Raw genomic sequence first — 19,007 nt, forward strand, 5'->3', positions numbered from 1 at the left:
AATTACTGGTACTTTCTAGCCAAATAAAGATTTCAAACAGCATTTTCTGTAGTAATTCAGAAACAAATGCCTACAGAGTTTGGTCTATGCTCATAGAATTATATGGGAATTGTATACTGTAAGCAGCATTCTGTTGCATTACATTGCTACATGTGTGTGTGTGTGTGTGTGTGTGTGTCGTACGTGCATAGATGTGTATATATATGTTTGTGTGTATGTGTGTGTAGATAAAGAAAATATATATTTTTATAATGATTGATGATAACCTACAGAATGGTTTGTGTTTATCGTTCATGTCAGAGCAAATTTGACAAAATTGAAACATTCAACTGGTCATTAACTCTTAACTTCCTATATGATACAATGTCATTAGGAATTACATTGTTCATCTGTTCATGGAACATGTTATTACATAAATTGTACTTAAGTTGTTTACATTCTTTTTGAAGGAAGTGAGGAATAAGTTCTTTTTACGTACACACAGATACCATAAAATATTCAACGAACACAATGCTAAATTATTTTACTCAACCTCACCAAACTTGATACTTGTGAGATCAACTGGTTTCTTGGTTTCACTCAATATTCTTCTAGCTATTGCTCATCGTCTCTTTTTAACCAAATTCAGTGGTTCACTTTTCCACTGTATCCTGGATAACACTCATCATGGTATCTGCTCATCAGCAATATACAGTCTTCAGTGGAGAATACCAACAATGGCTTCAAATTTTTGTTATCATCTTCATCATAATTCAGTCATGTGGTTTGCATGGATTCTCATGATTCTCTGTTGCCATCCAATGCTATTGTTTATCATACCTGGCAGGTCGGTGGGATCGCAGTTTATGCCACAAAAAATCTTCATTTCACAAGGCACAAATATGTATATGAGCTTTCAGTTTTCTACCAAATCCACTCACAAGGCTCTCGTAGAAGACACTCACTCAAGGTACCATGGTATATTTCTGTGTGTGTGTGCATGTGTTCATTTTGACACTATCATGACCATTCATCTCAAACCCAAATTCACAGCTTAAAATGATAAAAAATTTGCTTAGGTTTAGCAGCAAAATAGATAATTTTAAAAAAATAAGAATTATTGCTCGCATTCGTGTTTGAAACACAATTTGATATATGTTTATTGACTGAGATCTTACATCACAGCTTTATTTTAATCACAAGATTTTTATATTGGCAGTTGTGGGTGCTTTGATAAGTAGGAACTTATAGATGGTCTTTGGCAGGTTTGTATTGAAAGAATAAAACCAGTGAAATATTTAGTTGCAAATTCCTTCCTTTTTCTTTTTTGTTTTCAGATATTGAACTCTCCTCAACAAGAAGTATTTGTTGAACAGATGTTGAAATCAGCAACCAAAGCTTGCCCTTTACTGAAGCTGCTCATTGCAAAACAGGTAAGGGATCAGGTGATTGCATTAATTTTTATCATTTATTTGTTGGGTTTGTTTAATTTACTGTAAATTCAAGAAGCATTCTGGATAATTGTTTGAAGTGAAAAATTATTGGTATATGAATTTTAAGGTCAAAGGTTGGCATGGCAACCTAAGTCTTGAATTTGTTGTGCCTCTCATTCAAGATTTTTACTTCAACTTACCGTAGTTGACATTTAATTTTGGATAAAGAGCCATTTAGGGAACCTGTGTGGTCATTCAAGTTGCTAGAAGAGGCAACCAAATTAGACCCTAATTGACTGAAATAAGGAAGAACACAGTTCTATATTTAAGAGATGAGGAATTATGTACAATGTACATTATGTATATTTGTCCTCATCTTGTTTGTTGTTAATATGTTTCGGCTGATATGCCCTCCAGCCTTCATCAGGTGTCTTGGGGAAATTTCGAACCTGGGTTCTCATTCCTAAGGTATTTTTTGATGTTGTCGTCGTCATCATCATCACCAACATCATCATCATTCATCATTTAGGTCACTGTCTGGAATCTTGGGGTTATTAGCCCATGCTCTTAACCATTACGCCTTATGCATAACCACTGAATGCTGTGGGCAATTATGGAGTGAATTTTAGGGCTTATAAATCTAATATTCTCCTATCCTTCCTTAATACCGGTTCCCATATGTTGTTCATATCTGCACTCGGTCTGCTTAGGAGGTTGTTGTGTCCTAGCATATGTGCTGCTTCTTTTAGTTTTCGTATTTTCCAGTGGTGTTCTCTGTCTGTTATTTTAACTTCATCCCACAAGGGGAGGTGGTCTCCCTTTTTCCATACATGATCAGCTATACCTGATTTATCAATATCTCCCCCGTGACACAGCTTTGCAATGTTCCTCTACCCTTATTTTAAGGAGGTGGCATGTTTCACCCTTGTATAACCTACCACAGCTGCATGGGATGGAGTACATGCAGTCTTTGGTCATATTCTCTTCTATTGGTGGTTTTACTTGAAGGAGATATTTGTGAAGTGTTGTATTACTCTTGAATACTGTCCTGATGTCATATGGACTGCATATCTTTTGTATCTTTTCGGAGAGGCCTTTCACATCGGGTAGACAAACTGTGGACAGTTTATTGGTTTCATCCTCTCTTTGTTTCTTACTTTGCAGCGACAACTACAGGACTCTTTAAGACAAATGATGGAACAACTCTGGTCTTTATGTAAAGGTCACAGATCTCCAGTAGCAGCTGTAGTTAATCAGTACATGGTATCTTACTGTCACCATTCTTCCAAGCAACATGCAGGAGCATCAGAAATACAAACCGTAGCTTCAAAGATCTTCAATTCTAACAAAGAACTTGAAGAAGATAAAACTGTATCAGGTGAGTATTTTGATAATGAGATGAAAAATTTAAAATAGAGTCTCAAGCAAACTGGTGATTGGATGATTGCTTATCCTCCTTCTCATCATCATCATCATCATCATCATCATCATTTAATATTCTTCTTCCATGCTGACATAGGCTGGATGGTTTGGCAGAAGCTGGCAAGCCAGAGAACTGCACCAGGCTGTGTTGTCTGCTTATCATTGTTTTTATGGCTGGATGCCTTTTTTAATGCCAACCACTTTGCAGAGTGTACTGGGTGCTTTTTATGTGGTACCAGCACCAGCAGAGTCACCGAGTAACTTGCACCCCTTAGCTGGGAGGGGGTGTGATACTGAGGGAAGTGACTTGTGCCGGTTGAGGGGGTTAAAGTATAATAGAGGGATAGAGGTAGGTGTCTTACTATAGAGGAAATACTTATCTACCCCAGGAGAAAAACAAAGAAGAGAGACAAAATGAGAGGGAGAGAAAGAGAAATAGGTGTTGGAGATGTATTGGGTCATACCCTGCAAGGTACATTTGGGCTGACTATAAGTGGTAGAGAGGGAATAGAGAAGGGTGTTTCACGAGTGTGAGGGAAGATGTTTAGAGATGGTGAGAGAAATTGGAATGGAGGTCTATAGTAGACATGTGACAACATGGAGAGTGTGTAGGGGTCGGCATGTGAGGGACCTGATTATACAAAAAGTAATCTTCTGTCTCAGAATGGGGTTGATTTTGATATATATTTTCACTTGCTTTCTTTTGACTAGATTTCAAAAAACTTGGTTTAGAGAAAGATCCATTGTTTGAGTCTGTTGTTGAATGTTGTATGAAGAATCAAATAAAAACTCAGAAGATGTGTTCCATAACCAAAGTTGCCTGCAGAATGTTGAAAGACAATCAGTTGGGGTAAGTTAAACTATATTTTCTGAATGAAAGGCTAACTTTTGTTGGGATCCTTATTTGTGCTATCCTTAAATATAATCTCCAGATTTGCAGTGACAAGTTTTAATCCCACATTATCCCCTTAAATATCTATCCCAGATTGGCAGTGCCATCATCAGCTGCATGGCTGTTTGTTGACTGGTTGGAACTCATTGATCCTGAAGTCATCCACAATGCTCCAGACCTGCAGATGTTGCTGCTATTTACCAAACAACAACAATCCGAATCATCATCATCATCATCATCATCTAAGATGCTGCCATCTACCACCAACGACATGAACTCGGTGCATAGCAACTACTCTGATGGTCACCTAAGCAACAGCATGGTGAAGGAATCCTTTAAAGGTCGTCCCCGTCAACAGCAGGCATACCTTTTGGCTCTGCTTACTCACCAAAGCCACTGGGGTACCTTACACAGGTGTATCACTTACCTGTTGCAGACTGACGAACACATCAAGTAAGTCACCTATTTTGTGGGGGGGGGGGGGGGTTCCACCTTTTACATTCCTTTTCTGTGATCTTCTTATTTGATAACCGACTCCTTTAATTGTCCCTTAACTGTTCCCTCTCTTAGTGTTGCTGTCTCTCACTCTTGTACATCTGTCTTTCACTATCTCAGCATAAGTCTGTCATTCTTTTTATACCTCTACTTCTATATATGTAATGAGTGGGAGAGTGGGTGTTGATTGAAGCATACAATATATATATATATATATATATATAGGTGCAGTAGTAGCTGTGTGGTAAGAAGCTTGTTTCCCAACCACATGGTTCTGAGTTCAGTCCCATTGCATGGCACCTTGCGCAAGTGTCATCTACTAAGAGCCTCAGGCTGACCAAAGCTTTATGAGTAGATTTGGTAGATGGAAACTGAAATAAGCCCATTGTATATATATGTATATATATATATCTATATGTGTGTCTGTGTTGGTGTGTTTATGCCTCTGTAACTTAGCATTTTGGCAAAAGAGACCAATAAAATAAGTACCAGAAATAAGTACTGGGGTTGATTCATTCGACTAAAAATTCAAGGTGGTGCCCCAGCAACGTCGCAGTCTAATGACTGAAACAGGTAAAAGAAAGATAAAAGATACACCTACACACACACACATTGTATGTGTATATATATATTTGTGTGTGTGTGTGTGTATATATATATATATATATATATATATTATATGCATATGTATACACACACACACACACACACACATATTTAGTGTATGTGTATGTTTTCTGTATTGTTTTCTGTTGCAGGCATGACCCGACCTCTGTGCTAGACTTCCTTTGGGCCTGTATTCACATTCCAAAGTTGTGGCAAGGACAAGAAAGAAAAGGTCAAAAGGTTGGTACTTTTACACCCCTTTATTCTATTTTGTGTTGACTGGAATCTTCAACTGAATCAACTTCACTCTTGTCTACGGAAGTATGTGATGCATGTGGATGAGGACAGTGGAAGGAACTTGTGGAATAGGGAGGGCCAGGAAGACGTCAGAGAAGTAGTGGGACCTGATCTCTGGATACTGAGCCTCGCAGAGAAGATGACAAATGACTGAGATGATTGGCTATTTGCTGTGGCTTGAGAAGACCTGCCCACCACAGCATAAATGATGCCCTGAAAGCATTCTGGTTATACTTGCAATTCATTCTGCCCCATCAAGCATTCTCCATATCCCATTCCTCTAATACCCAGCCCTCCATCACTCCTCCGTAAATGGCACTTTTTAGTGACTAGTCACTTGAGGGAAATATTGGCACATATTACCTTTCTTGTCTTTTCACTACCAGTCGGCTCCTCACCCCCTCAAACCACAGCTGTAAGCAATACCTCCACCTTCACTGAGGCAGAAGTAATAATAATAGTTTCAAATTTTGGCACAAAGCCAGCAATTGTTGGGGTAGTCAATTACATGAGTCCCAGTTCTCAACTGGGACCTATTTTATTGACCCCAGAAAGATGAAAGACAAAGTCATCTTCTGTGGTATTTAAACTCAGAACATAAAACCAAAAGAAATGCTGCTAAATATTTCATCCGGCATGCAAAGGATTCTGCCAGTTGGCTTCCTTAATAATAATAATAATAATTGTTTAAAGTGTTAGTAAATTTATTTCACTCCAGTACATGACGGATACTTTATATAAAAATAAAGTAACATTTACAAGACTAATCATTTTTCACATTACAGTTTCAAAGTGTACATTTGACATTATTTCTTTCTTTTCTGATAATTTGATATAACTTTCAAAAATTGTTTTCTTTTAATTAATTATTGTTCCATAAATTGAAAAATGTTATTTTTCTTTTTGTTTTCTTTTTATTCAGAGTTTCACTTCAGATGATGTTCTTGGGTTGAGACTTGAGCAAATCTGTACAGTTGTGGACTATGTTGTGCAGGAGGCGAGTGAATCTTGTCTGCAGGAGACAGAAGAAGGAGAAGACGTTTCTGATCAGAAAGTCTCCAATGACTCTGCATCAGTGATCAATTGTCGTATTGAGTTAGTGAAGAATTGTCTCAGCAACAGTGATACGAAGTTGAAGGGTTTGGTGAGACACACGGAAAAATATGCTCTCAGTTCCAGGTAAGCAAATCCTCTCTCCTCCTGGTTATTTTTTCTTTCTTGGTTGATTAGTGTTAATTATTTCTATAAATCAAAATCGCTGACGTGGCCGATGACTAATATTTATTATACTAGGGCTGCTTTTATTTCATATGTAAATTTTCTCTTAGGTATGCAATTTCTGAGCATGCCAGTACTTGTTTTAACACGCCATGAGCATGTAAGTCATGGGCTGGCTAGGTGACTTGCTTTCAACCCTGGTGGGTACATGATGTTAACAGACCACAAAAATGACGAAATATCAATGTATATGTGGTTAATGATATATATATATATATATATATATATATATATATTATATTGACGTGAATCTTCTGTTTGTTTATCCATCTCTCACCTGTTTCTTCTGCCTTTATGTCCATTTCCAGTTCACTCTCAAACTTGTACCAACATACTCTGCTGGAGCTATACCTACAGTATCCTTACCTTCTCAGCTGGTTACAAGACACCAGTTTACTGTTAGGAGATGTACAAACCACACAAAAATGTGCCAGTCAGGTAAGTTACGCTGCCCTCAACTTGGGGGGTTTTTTTTCACTTTTATTCTTTAGTATATTTAATTATTTATACATTTAAGAAGCTGTCTTGGTTTGCCAATCACTCTCACAGGTCTGTGTCAGCAGAACATTGAGAAAGAAGTCTACTTGTTATGACCAAAATAAGACAGTAAGATAGGAGTAGACGTTTTGAGTTCAAATTGCAGGACAGCAGGTGGCAGCGGCTTTGGTGTTGGTAGCTCACAAAAGAGACGACAAAGTTGAAAGATGTGGTTGTCATTAAGTCTGATCATCGTTGCTGCTGCTGCTGCTCATTATCATCATCACCAGCCTGGTGATGATGATGATGATGCTTCCTAGCAAAGTCCATACCTGGACTCTAATTATATTTACAGATCCATCACAAACAGAGAAGTCCAAGACAGGCTGCGCCTGGGAGCTCCTCTATGCTGATGACCTTGCTCTAATAGCCGAGTCACTGCCAGAACTGGAGATGAAGTTTAGGGTGTGGAAGCAAGGTCTAGAATCAAAGGGCCTTAAGATTAACCTAGCAAAAACCAAAGTCTTAGTAAGTAGGAAGGCTGTCAAATCATAAACCCCTTCAGGTAGATGGCCCTGCTCGATCTGTAGAAAAGGCGAGGGTAGAAACTCCATACAATGTACCTGGTGTAAGCTATGGACACATGAAAGGTGCGGCAATATCAGAGGAAGGTTAACCAGGAAGATAGTCTTTGTGTGTGGCAGATGCACAGGGGCAATAAACACTGAAGATGTACAGAAAACTGATTCCATCACATGCCAGGGGGAGAAACTAGAAGTAGTTGATAGCTTCTGCTACCTAGGCGACTAAGTCTACAGTAGAAAAGGTGGCAGGCTGGCAGAATGGTTAGTGCGCTGGACAATCCATTAAGCGGTATTTCACCTGTTGCTATGTTCTGAGTTCAAACTCCACCGAGGTCGACTTTGCCTTTCATCCTTTTAGAGGTCAATAAAATATGTACCAATCAATGTAATTGACTCATCCTTTTCCCCAAAACTGCTGCCCTTGTGGAAAAATTTGAAACCATTATTATTATTATTAGGATAGTGGATTGTCAGAATTTTTATGGCATTAGACAAAATGCTCCACAGAATCTGTTCTATGGCCCTTTTCATTCTGAATTCAAATTGTGCCATGGTCAAGTTTCATCCTTCAGGATTGATGAAATGAAGTACCAGTCAAGTACTGGGGTCAATAATATTGACAATTCCCCCTCCCGCCTCCAAATTTCAGGCCTTGTGCTTTTGTCAGAAACAATTATTACCGTTATTTTTGTTGCTCTATAAGTTATTTTCTTCTCTCTAGCTGGACCACATATCTCATCGTCTGCTCTCTGCCCTTGGAAATGCTTTACCAGGTAAAGCAGCTGAAAACAGAATGTATGATGCTAACAATGCTAGCAGGAAATTAGCTGCTGAACACCCTCTTCTTATTCTGAGGTTTGTTTATTGTGTTGCTCTTGTATCCACTGTAGTTACCTGAAGGTGACACTATACACTGAAATTTTTCTGAAACCATTATAGTTCTACTTTTTTATTTCTATTTTTGACTGTTGAGGCCATCTTTTAATGAAACACAGTGAATTTCATTAACAATAGTTATGAACAGGTTAACTTAATAAAGACAATAAAATTGTTTTTATTTCTAATGTTACCAATTTTAGACATTGAATCTTAGAGCAAGTGAATGAATCTTTATGATGTGTTTCTTATACTTGGCTAGCAATAGCAGGTAAATCTCTCTAAAATCATACTATTGTGTAATGAAAGCTCACATTAGGTGATGTAGTCTTCAAAATTGGGTTTAAATAATTATAACAATAAAAGTACTCATCGGTTAATGTATCCTTAATTACACACACAGAAAAAAAAAAACAGAATAGGGATAGCTGGATTGTCAGTTCATAGGTCAGCTTGGTCAAGATTGACCTAAAGATTGTTTGAATATCATCTTTTTTCTTCTCTGCTTTTGTTTACTGATAGTTTGGTTTTTTCTTCTTTTGTACTATCTTCCTTGTATATATAACATGTTTTTGTCTACTTTTTCCAGGCAGCTGCCCCTCATTGCTGCACTCCTTCAGGGTAAAACTCATTTCACGATTGGAGAAATGAGAAGTCGTAATTATCTGCTTCTCTTCTCATATGTCCTTGGTTTGTTGGAGTTTCTTGAGCCACACATATTCCGTAAAGAGCACACAGCATTGGATGATGTCTTGGAAGCATATTTCTCTCTCATCAAGGTTAGCTTAAACCACGAGGATTTTATGATCGTGTGTGTGTGTGTGTGTGTGTATACCATCACCCCAGTACTTTATTAGTACTTTATTTTATCAACTCCTGAAGATGTCAAAAGCACCCAGTACATTCTTGTAAAGATGTAAGCATTAGGAAGGGCATCCAACCGAAGTGACCTAGTCAAAGCAGATATTGGGCTTAATGCCATCCTCTGGCTAATCAGATCCTTCTGAACTTCCACCCCACATCAGCATGGAAAGTAGGCATTAAATGACAATGAGGACAGGAAAAGATACACACACATAGTTTATTCTTTCACCAGTTTCAGTCTTTTTGCCACACCCATTCTGGGGCACCACTTTCAAGGGTTTTAGTCAATCATATTGATCCAATAGTTATTTTATTGATGCATATTTGTTGAACCACAAAATTATGGGACGTGCACAACAACAACAGTACTTAGACCACTGTAAACATAAAACTGAGATGCAGACACACATTTACATATGTATATTATCTTCTTTCAATGTTATTACCATATACATCATCATCATCATCTCCACTTTTCCATGCATGGGTTAGATGCAATCTCTTGAAGCAGATTCTATTTGATGGATGCCCTTCCTCTCATCAATTCTCACCTGCTTCCAAGCAAGATTACATTTCCCCATGGCCAGAAACATTTTCATAGAAGACTGGAAATGAACTTACACAGAGTAGAAAGACACAGAAAATTAAAGGGGAGAAGGTATGGTGCTATAAGTCTGACAGCTGTTTCTGGGATCTCAGACTTACTTCATAATGTTGGTGGATGTAGTTCACCAAAATATGCAAACAATAATGGAAGTGTTAGGTTTTAATTTATATCTCTCCACCCTGAAGACGGAGGCCAGTTCTATCCAGTGTCTATTTGCTTCCATTACTGGTTGCATATTTCGGTGAACTACATCTACCTACTTTTTGAAGTAACGGGTAGTTGGGTACTGGGGTTGATTTAATCAACTCTTGCCGCTACCTTCCTGAAACGTCTAACTCATTTGAAATATCCTGCATTCTTCATCTCATTCTATTTTATTATATATACAGAACCATGGCCAAGAATACAAGAATCTATCTTCTATTATTGTCAAGTTCATCCAGTTTCTACAAAGATTTGTGCTTCATGAACCAAACAGAGCTGTTCATATTTTGCAGAAATATATTGAACTTCTCAGGTCAGTGTTCACCTTATGTGTCTCTACATTGTCTGTATATAGCAATCCAATTTGAAAATAATCAAGATCCAGATAAGTAACAAATTTTTTAATTTATTGATGGTTGTTTGGCCACAGGTCAGTCCTGGTTGAGTAGATCTCCAACCAAGACTATCTGCTTACCAGTTTTTAATCTTTTAGAGGTACCTAGAATTACATTATCAAATGTGTTCTTCATTTTTTAAAGATCGTAGTGTGATTTGATGGAAATAGAGGCATATCATTGACACATTCATAAAAAATATACACTGAATAATAAATCCATAAATACGATATGCCTGAAAAAGAAATGGAACATCTTTGATCAGAGTTCTAGAAGTGAGCACGGCAGCTAAATAACAACAACCACAGTCATAAAAGATGTGGTTGTTGTTGTTATTTAGCTGCCGTGCTCACTTCTAGAACTCTGATCAAAGATGTTCCATTTCTTTTTCAGGCATATCGTATTTATGGATTTATTATTCAGTGTATATTTTTTAAAGACAGTACGGTGTTGCATAAGTAAGATTTGGCTGCTGTTATTTTCAAGGTGACCATGTAGAGGCACCCTTTCATGCTTGAGTACCAATAACTGTTTCATTGTTGATGTCTGGAGATGTGTTTCTGTTGTGTCACCAGTGCAGTATTGTATAATGTTACACATATTGAACCAAAAAGGGATTCTCAAATGGTTGCTTGACCAATAATAGTTAAATCTTTTTTGAGTCCCATTACTGTTTTAGAATACAAATTTAGCTCTGAAATGTCTCGAAGCCTAGGTCTGACCTGGAGTAAAGCAATTATATCCACAACAAGCTAATGAGGGAACCTCCATGAAAGTTATTCAACCTTTTAAAAATAGTAGCCAAATCTCCCTCCAAATCCCTACCTGCCATGTTAAGAAAATAAAAAACTCGAGCTGAATGTGAAAAATGTGATATTGGATTATGTATCTCGTGTTTTGTGGATTATCATAAAAAATAATCTGTTGCTGTTGTGACTACTAACTCATAGTATATGAAATATATAATAAAGGAGCATTTTTTCAATAATAATTACCATAAAATGTACCATATTGCCTTTTCTTTTTATTTTCACTGCTGTAAAAGACGAACATATACTTTTGATTACTGAATAAAAAGGAATAACATTTCTGGTTTCAAATCAATGTAACTGGTGTTTCAACTAACCCTTAAAGTTTCAGCTAAATCAAAAACAAAAGGTTATTCTCGCAGCTAATGGGTTAATTTTAGATGAAGGAAATTGTGAGACCGTATAGTGTAATAATTATCATGTTTGCCTGGTCAATAAAAGATGTCTGGTTAAATTTCAGTCAGCATGTTAATACTACTCTACCTGATGAAAAGGATTGGCCTACAGGAGCCCTGTGCTAGCTCCACATAAAACGCACTTGTGTCGGTGCCATGCTAAAAGCACCCAGTGGCACACCCAATGGCACAGTGGCTGGTGTTAGGAAGGGCATCCAGTTGTAAAGACCAAGCCAAATCAGACCTGGAACCTGATGCCGCCTTCCTGATTACCAGCTCTGATCAAAGCCATTCAACCCATGCCAGCATGGAAAATGGACATTGAGGGAAAATTTCCAAGAGATATCTTCTGTATGAAGAACATATAGTAAAGTTGACAAGTAGTGAATCACAAAGAACTTTTAATCAATTGAAATTATGTGTAATGAGAAGAAAAATCATTAACATCAATTAGAATTCTTGTCAGGAAAATCAAGGAAGAGAAATTTAAATTGATTTATATTTTATGCTTTTTTTTTCTCTTATATATTTAAATTTTTTTTTTTTGTTTTCAGTGTTGTGTCAAACTATTATCCAGACTTATCTGTACTGAAGTCTCTCTTGGCTGGACTTTCTCTGCCACGACAACTGACCAAGGGTACTGGAGAGGCTGATGAGACTGAAACATCAGTTACACCACCTCTTGTAAATATGCAAACAAACTCACTGTGGAGCTTCAATCAGTTGGCACCGTTCTTTGCTAGACTTTCAAAAGACTCTCCCAAAGCTGGTAATCACACCTTTTTTTTTTTTTTTTTTTTCTAACCATAAAATTATCCTTTAGCATCAAACTCCTGGCTGAATAAATGTTGACCCTTTTAATGACCCCCCCCCCACTCCCTTTTACCTTTCTAACAACAAAATTTTACCTATGTCAATAAAGATTCACGCCATAAAGAGACTGAGTACTCATTAAGAGACCAACATACTCCTATCTCACCAACCAAAGTCGAGACGTTTTATTTAACTAATGAAATCTCACTTAATTGTCTGAATCATTAAACAAACTGCTGTTTGTATATTTCTTCTAGTACATGTTCTGAGTTCAAATCCTGCCAAAGTCAACTTTGCCATTTATCCTTTCAGGATATAACAGATCTGACCCCAATCCCTTAAAATACTAGTTTAAATTAGAAACAATCATTGTTATCAGCGTCGTCTCCTTTACACAGAGAGTGATCTTATGGAACATTTCTGATTCACTCTCTCTCTCTCTCTCTCTCTCTCTCTCTCTCTCTCTCTCTCACTCTCTCACACACACACACACACACACAAGTTTTTACCAAATTTTGCTCAGGTCTTTTAGTAGAAAATCCTTTCTCAATATACCAAGTACTAGGATTGAATGTAAAACTGTGATTATGAATTTGTGGGTAATAAAATGATTTGCTTGCTGATAACGAATTATTGACTGTAGTTTTTACGTATTTAACCCTTTATGTAATATGCAAATTAATTGTTGATAATATTGAATAATAGTTAAAGTTCTACCTGTTTTGACCATTCGTTGAATTATTAAATATTTTTCTTCTCTACAGAAATTTTAGGAGTTCTTCAAGATTTAGATGAAGCGTCTAAGAGAAAAGTTAACATCTTAGATAATTTCCAGGTAACAGAACATTATTATAATTTCATTTCCTTATTGCTTTTATATTTGTATTTTTCATTTATCATTTATTTATTATTGCTACATATGTAACAGTTAATAATGTAAAATATATTGAAATAGCAGCCATATCATCTTCATTGTAGTCATTTTAAATCCACATTTACATGGATTGGATGTATGTAGATGTAATAGTTAGTTTTGTAAAATATATTCACTATAAATGCTAACAGTCAAATACAGACTACATATATATACATATAATAGTCAGTGTAAAATATATTCTCATACATATTTTGACGTTAGGAAGGGCGTCCAGCCTTAGAAACCCTGCCAACACAAACATGGAGCCTGAACAATCCTTCAGCTAGTGGGATCTCACTTTAGTTGCTGGGTCTTCTCAATCACAGCATATCTCCCTCCCCAAAAAGTTTCAAACCTCCTGCCTATCGTAGAAAGGATTATTATTATTATTATGAAAATTTGATTGTTCTCTTTACCAGGCTGATTTGAAGAGACTGATGGCTGACCTAAATGATGAGTGTCGCAGCTATGCCTATTCCATGGTGATGAGAAGTATCCGTCAGAACCCTTCGTAAGAAAAAGATTCTAGTTTCTTAAATTTTTCTCTCTCTCTTCCTCTCTATCTTTCTCTCTCTCTCTCTCCTTCCTTCCCTCTCACTCTCTTTCAAATTGTGATGATATACACACACACACATGCCATCATGTGCACAAACACAAGTGTGTGTGTATATGTGTGTGTGTGTGTATATATGTATATATACACACACATACATAAATATACATATACAATTTATGGACATTGTATAGGTACATGTATGTAAGTGTTCATTATTCTAAATGATCCCATTCTGAGAGTCTGTAATCTCGCAGTTTGACACTAGTAATCTTTGCTATTCTGCACTGATAGTCTCCCCTACTTCACCCCTATTCTTCTTTCTCTTAAGCTTGATCTCTCACCATCTCTTTAATATGAATAAGGAGTGTCTTTATTAACAGGTTCACAACACTTACTCATAGGATAGCTGGCTATGCTTCAGTGCAACTGCACTCTCTCAATTATTGCCAAAATGAGAGGGTCAACATTCTATATCTTGATAATTTTTCTCAAACAAATTTTAAATTCAAAGTTTTTAATTCACCTGAAGAAAACTTTTTTGTTTTGTTTTATCATGAGGTAATCGGTCTATTCATTAATAAAAAATGTGTCTGAAACAGCCATAGTGTATCTCAACCCCCCACCATTTGTGTTCTTATTTATGTAAAGATTTGCACACACACACACACACATTTTGGGATGCAAGCTGGTTCTTCATGAATCCTGGCTGCATCAAGGGAGCAAGGTGTTGAAAGACCTGAGGAACACCATTGACAAAATCTCTGACCATGTGAAGGGTCCTTCCAAATCCTTCTTTTCCAGATTGGTCTGCTTCTTGGCATCCTTCTGGCCAGGAATCTAAAGTCACTGATGACTAGTCTATGTTGGGGTTACATTCTTCTCCAGCGAAGGTCTTTGAATTTAGGAGCAACCATGCTTCCCGCTGCCACCTCCCTCATTGGTAGGTCATCTGGTGGCTGGCAGGCTTCCTGAAGTTGGTGTTGCAGATCAATAGGTTATTCACATCACAGAACTCCTATAGCATTGTCCCCGCTTTGTTTCGGAAACCAATTCCATGGAAGACACCAGGCTGCTGCCTGACATGCTCATTGGAATCCCACCCAAAAAGATGAGGTCAATGTCACTCATCTTTGAGGTAGCCTGCAGAAGAATATCCTAAAAGTGCTCCTTTTCTTCATTTGGTCGGCCCACACTGGGGGACATTTTAAAGAATTACGCATTTTGGAAGTTATTTTAAGAATCAAAGAATTACAAGAAGCTAGGGATAGATAAAAGCTGTACAGACCATGTACAGGAGTGCTGTGAGGTAAATGTTAACCATGAACACAGTGATGAATTTAGTGCACAAGTTCACCAAGGCTTGGTTCTCAGTCCCATCTCTCACTTTCTCTCTTTTTCAACCAGGTTATCCATGAATCTCTTCCACAACAAGACACCTATCTCTATCCCTCTTTTATACTTTTTAACTGCTCAATAGACACAAGGCCACATCCCTCAATACTGAAATCCCTACCAATCCTGAAATTGTCACTGCCATTTTCTTAACCCCTTTTTTATCACCCAATCCCACTCCTCTTTTCACCTACCCACATCTCAATTTTTCATCACTGTCACTCCATCACCCCACTTATATTTTACCTGTCTCACCTTCCCTTTATAGTCTTTTATACTTATTTCTTCCTCCCTCCCCTTTTTTTGTACAGGAATGGTTCCCAATATGTACCTGTGTTAGTTCAGTGTCTTGGTGATGACAGTCCAGATATTGTTATAAGTGCTCTGAGGAATTTAGCTGAATTTGTGGCACTCTGTCAAGGTAAAGTTCATATTTGCTTTTCTATGTGTTTAATATAAGCACTTGTGCATTTAATTTCTTTCAAGCTACTTCTGCTATGGCTGCAGGTCATTAAAGCCAGTAATTAAAGATATTTCACTTGGAGCCATCCTTTCTTTTGGTATATCTAAGATATTGTCTTATGCCTGTCACTTCTTTTGTTAAGACAATTGGGTGTGGTTGGAAGGAGAATTTCACTATTATGTTTAGTAGGTCAAGGAACTATGTCCTTTTGTTGTCTCACATCATCATCATCATCATCGTTTAACGTCCGCTTTCCATGCTAGCATGGGTTGGACGATTTGACTGAGGACTGGTGAAACCGGATGGCAACACCAGGCTCCAATCTAATTTGGCAGAGTTTCTACAGCTGGATGCCCTTCCTAACGCCAACCACTCAAGCAAATATTTTTCAGTTCTGAGCTACTGAAGATAACTTGAAGGCACAGATTGGAAAACAAGAATTGAACTCAATAGTATTTACTGTCAGTCTTCACTGCTCCATGTTCTATTTAGGAAATTGGCAGAGTTTAAGAGCATCAGACACTTAGTTCTGGCTTCAAATCCCACCAAGGTTAACTTTGCCTTTTGTCCTTCCAGTGTTGATAACTAAAATACTAGTCTAAAATGGTAGACTGATGGAAATATTAGAGTGCCTTTTGTTTTACATTATCTAATATATCCTTCTGTTTTTTTTTATGGTAGGGTATGATTTGAAAGAGATATTGTTGATATTTCTAGCAAGTCAAGTTCAAATCTTACAAATCTTATTATTCAGATTTTACCTTTTTTTACTTCCTGGAGTGGGAAGAAAAGAGATTGACAGTTGAATCCTGTACCAGTAATGCATAAAGATTGATCACTGGCTTTATTGTGGATATACCTTTCTTCCAAAAGATTAATCCAATTTCTACACATGTCATTTCTCTAAGCTAGGTCGTTGCCAGTGCCTTTATTTCTACCTCAGTGTTTCAATGTAGATTGGACAATAACTGGAATATTATTATTTATATCATATCTAGTTGTGTTGATTTTCAACTCTTAGCTATTTCTATTTTTATTTATGTGTATTTATCTGCTTATGTCGTTTGGTCTTTTTCTCTATTCCCACAGAACACGCCAGTGTGATTCTTGAGAAAGCATTTGTTGTTGGAATAGTAACAGCAATTGAGACCAGCTCTTATATATCCGAAGCCCTTCAATTATTGAACTTGGAGACTACACAGTGAAATGTTACTTTTTATAGAGATTGAGAGACAGGCATATTCGTTTGCCCGAAATATTTGGAATATATTTGCTACTGTTCTGTGTTGCCCACTTTAATGATGTTCCAAACATAGCAAAACACACACAAAAAAAAAAACTTGTCAATAGAACAACAAACTCTGAGACACTCCTGATTGTTCCATCTTATTAAGCAATTGCTAAACATTCCTCTCGAGTTAACAGACTCGTTAGCATGCCAGACAAAATGCTTAGCAAGATTTTGTCCATCTTTATGTTCTGAGTTCAAATTCCATCAAGGTCATCTTTGCCTTTCATCCTTTTAGGGTCAATAAGATAAGTACCAGTTGAACACTGGGGTTTGAATGTAATTGACCTACTCACTTCCCCGAAATTGCTGACCTTGTGCCAAAATTTGAAACCATTATTATTATTATTATTAGATACTTTGCCATATGGTTTCGGTTATGTTACTTAACATCCTCTGCTCAACAAACCCCAAGTAGCTCAGTTGTCCTTTGTGTAACTGACACTTCTTTTTACCCTAAATTTGTAACTTGGTATTTTTGTTTAACTGGAATGGCAGAATTATCAAAATTATCAAAATAGCAACAAACTGGCAGAATCATTATTTCATTCTGAGTTCAAATACTGCCATGGGCAACTTTGACTTTAATCATTTTAAGGTCTATGAAATAAAGTACCAACCAAGTTCTGGGGTTGGTGGTATCAACTAATTTCCTTTCCTCAAACTGCTGGCTTTGGGCCTAAATTAGAAATAATTATTGTAATTTCCAGATTTGTATTTAACATGGATGGAAAAATAAGTTGTGGCAGCAGTTTCAAGCTTGAAACCCTGAATTAATGGAACTGAGTCATAATCGTAATGCAGAATCGGAAATCTTTGGTTTGGGTTCAAATTCAACTTAATATATTGAAACTGAATCTGGAAGGAAAAATTTTCTTTCAGTTTTATAAGATGGATTGGTAGAATCATTAGTGTCAGATAAAATATCCTCACTATTCATTCTGGCTTTTCACATTTCGAGTTCAAATCCCACCAAGGTCACCTTTGCAATTCATCCTTTTAGGGCTGGTAGAATAAATCACCAGTTAAATATGGGGGTCTGTGGTATCGACAAACAGTTCTCCTCACAAAATTGCCGGTCTTGTTGCTTAAATTAGAAATTATTATTGATTTGCAATTTTAGTGTAAATTTTTTTTCTGTTTATTCCCTCATCATCCTTCTCAACAAATTTCAGTTTAGACCAAGGAGGTCCTAGATTTATCAATTTGAACTTTCACCATCCCACCTCTCCACAAACAAAAAGAAAAAGAAAGAAAGAACCTAATAAAGAAAGGATAAGTTAAATGCAAGTTGCCATCCTTGTAATTCCCAGATTTTTCAGCTGTTGATTATGGGGACAGGCAGATAACAATCAATTTAAAAAAAGGAGAGAGATCTTTCACACTCAACCCCTCCTCAACTATATGCATACTTGTTTACTAACACTTTTTTAAAATGCTGACCATGGAGACAAAATACTACTGTATATTAAATAAATATATATATATATAACTTCTTTAAAAAATGTCTTTCTATTTACCAATTTGGAAACACAAAACATATTTAGATTATAAACTCATTTCATATTCATCTCATTATCATTTGTTACCATTGACTCTAATGAAATAAAGTTTATAATAATTATTTCTCTTTGTTGTTTCTCTTTATTTTCTTTAATTAGTTTGCTTGTTCATCAAGATATGCTGTTGTTGGCAAGCCACGCTTGACTGAGCAGACCTGTTTTTCAGAGTATTCAGGGTGCATCATGAAACTATGGTTCCATTCCTGGAGCAGATGGTTCATTGTATCCCTGAGCTTCAGTCTATTTCGCTGAAAGTAAGTACCAGCAGAGTACTATCACAGTCTTCTCAACCTCCAGCTGTTACAACACGGATGCCCCATTGGGTTAGGGTTAGGAGGGTTGAGAGAGTATCCAGCTGCTCATTGTTACATAGGTACCTAAAATAATTAGCAAAAGCATGGTAT

General features: G+C 36.9%; 1 protein-coding gene across 1 annotated transcript in view; it reads left to right on the plus strand.

Moving 5' to 3' along the window:
- The window catches only part of LOC106880421 (integrator complex subunit 1), a 54,646-nt gene extending 35,981 nt beyond the window's left edge, over positions 1-18,665 (plus strand). Inside the window, exons 32-46 of the mRNA XM_014930336.3 lie at positions 1,317-1,412; positions 2,577-2,790; positions 3,546-3,684; positions 3,820-4,179; positions 4,980-5,067; positions 6,047-6,303; positions 6,711-6,840; positions 8,185-8,318; positions 8,929-9,118; positions 10,200-10,327; positions 12,168-12,382; positions 13,191-13,261; positions 13,762-13,853; positions 15,602-15,711; positions 16,843-18,665. Coding sequence (XP_014785822.2) covers positions 1,317-1,412; positions 2,577-2,790; positions 3,546-3,684; positions 3,820-4,179; positions 4,980-5,067; positions 6,047-6,303; positions 6,711-6,840; positions 8,185-8,318; positions 8,929-9,118; positions 10,200-10,327; positions 12,168-12,382; positions 13,191-13,261; positions 13,762-13,853; positions 15,602-15,711; positions 16,843-16,958 — 2,340 coding nt within the window. The 3' untranslated portion in view covers positions 16,959-18,665. The remainder of the gene's footprint in view (positions 1-1,316; positions 1,413-2,576; positions 2,791-3,545; positions 3,685-3,819; positions 4,180-4,979; positions 5,068-6,046; positions 6,304-6,710; positions 6,841-8,184; positions 8,319-8,928; positions 9,119-10,199; positions 10,328-12,167; positions 12,383-13,190; positions 13,262-13,761; positions 13,854-15,601; positions 15,712-16,842) is intronic.
- Positions 18,666-19,007: the final 342 nt, after the last annotated feature.

Source organism: Octopus bimaculoides, chromosome 22, assembly GCF_046866305.1.
Source record: "Octopus bimaculoides isolate indiv1 chromosome 22, ASM4686630v1, whole genome shotgun sequence".
In the NCBI taxonomy this organism is placed as follows: domain Eukaryota; kingdom Metazoa; phylum Mollusca; class Cephalopoda; order Octopoda; family Octopodidae; genus Octopus; species Octopus bimaculoides.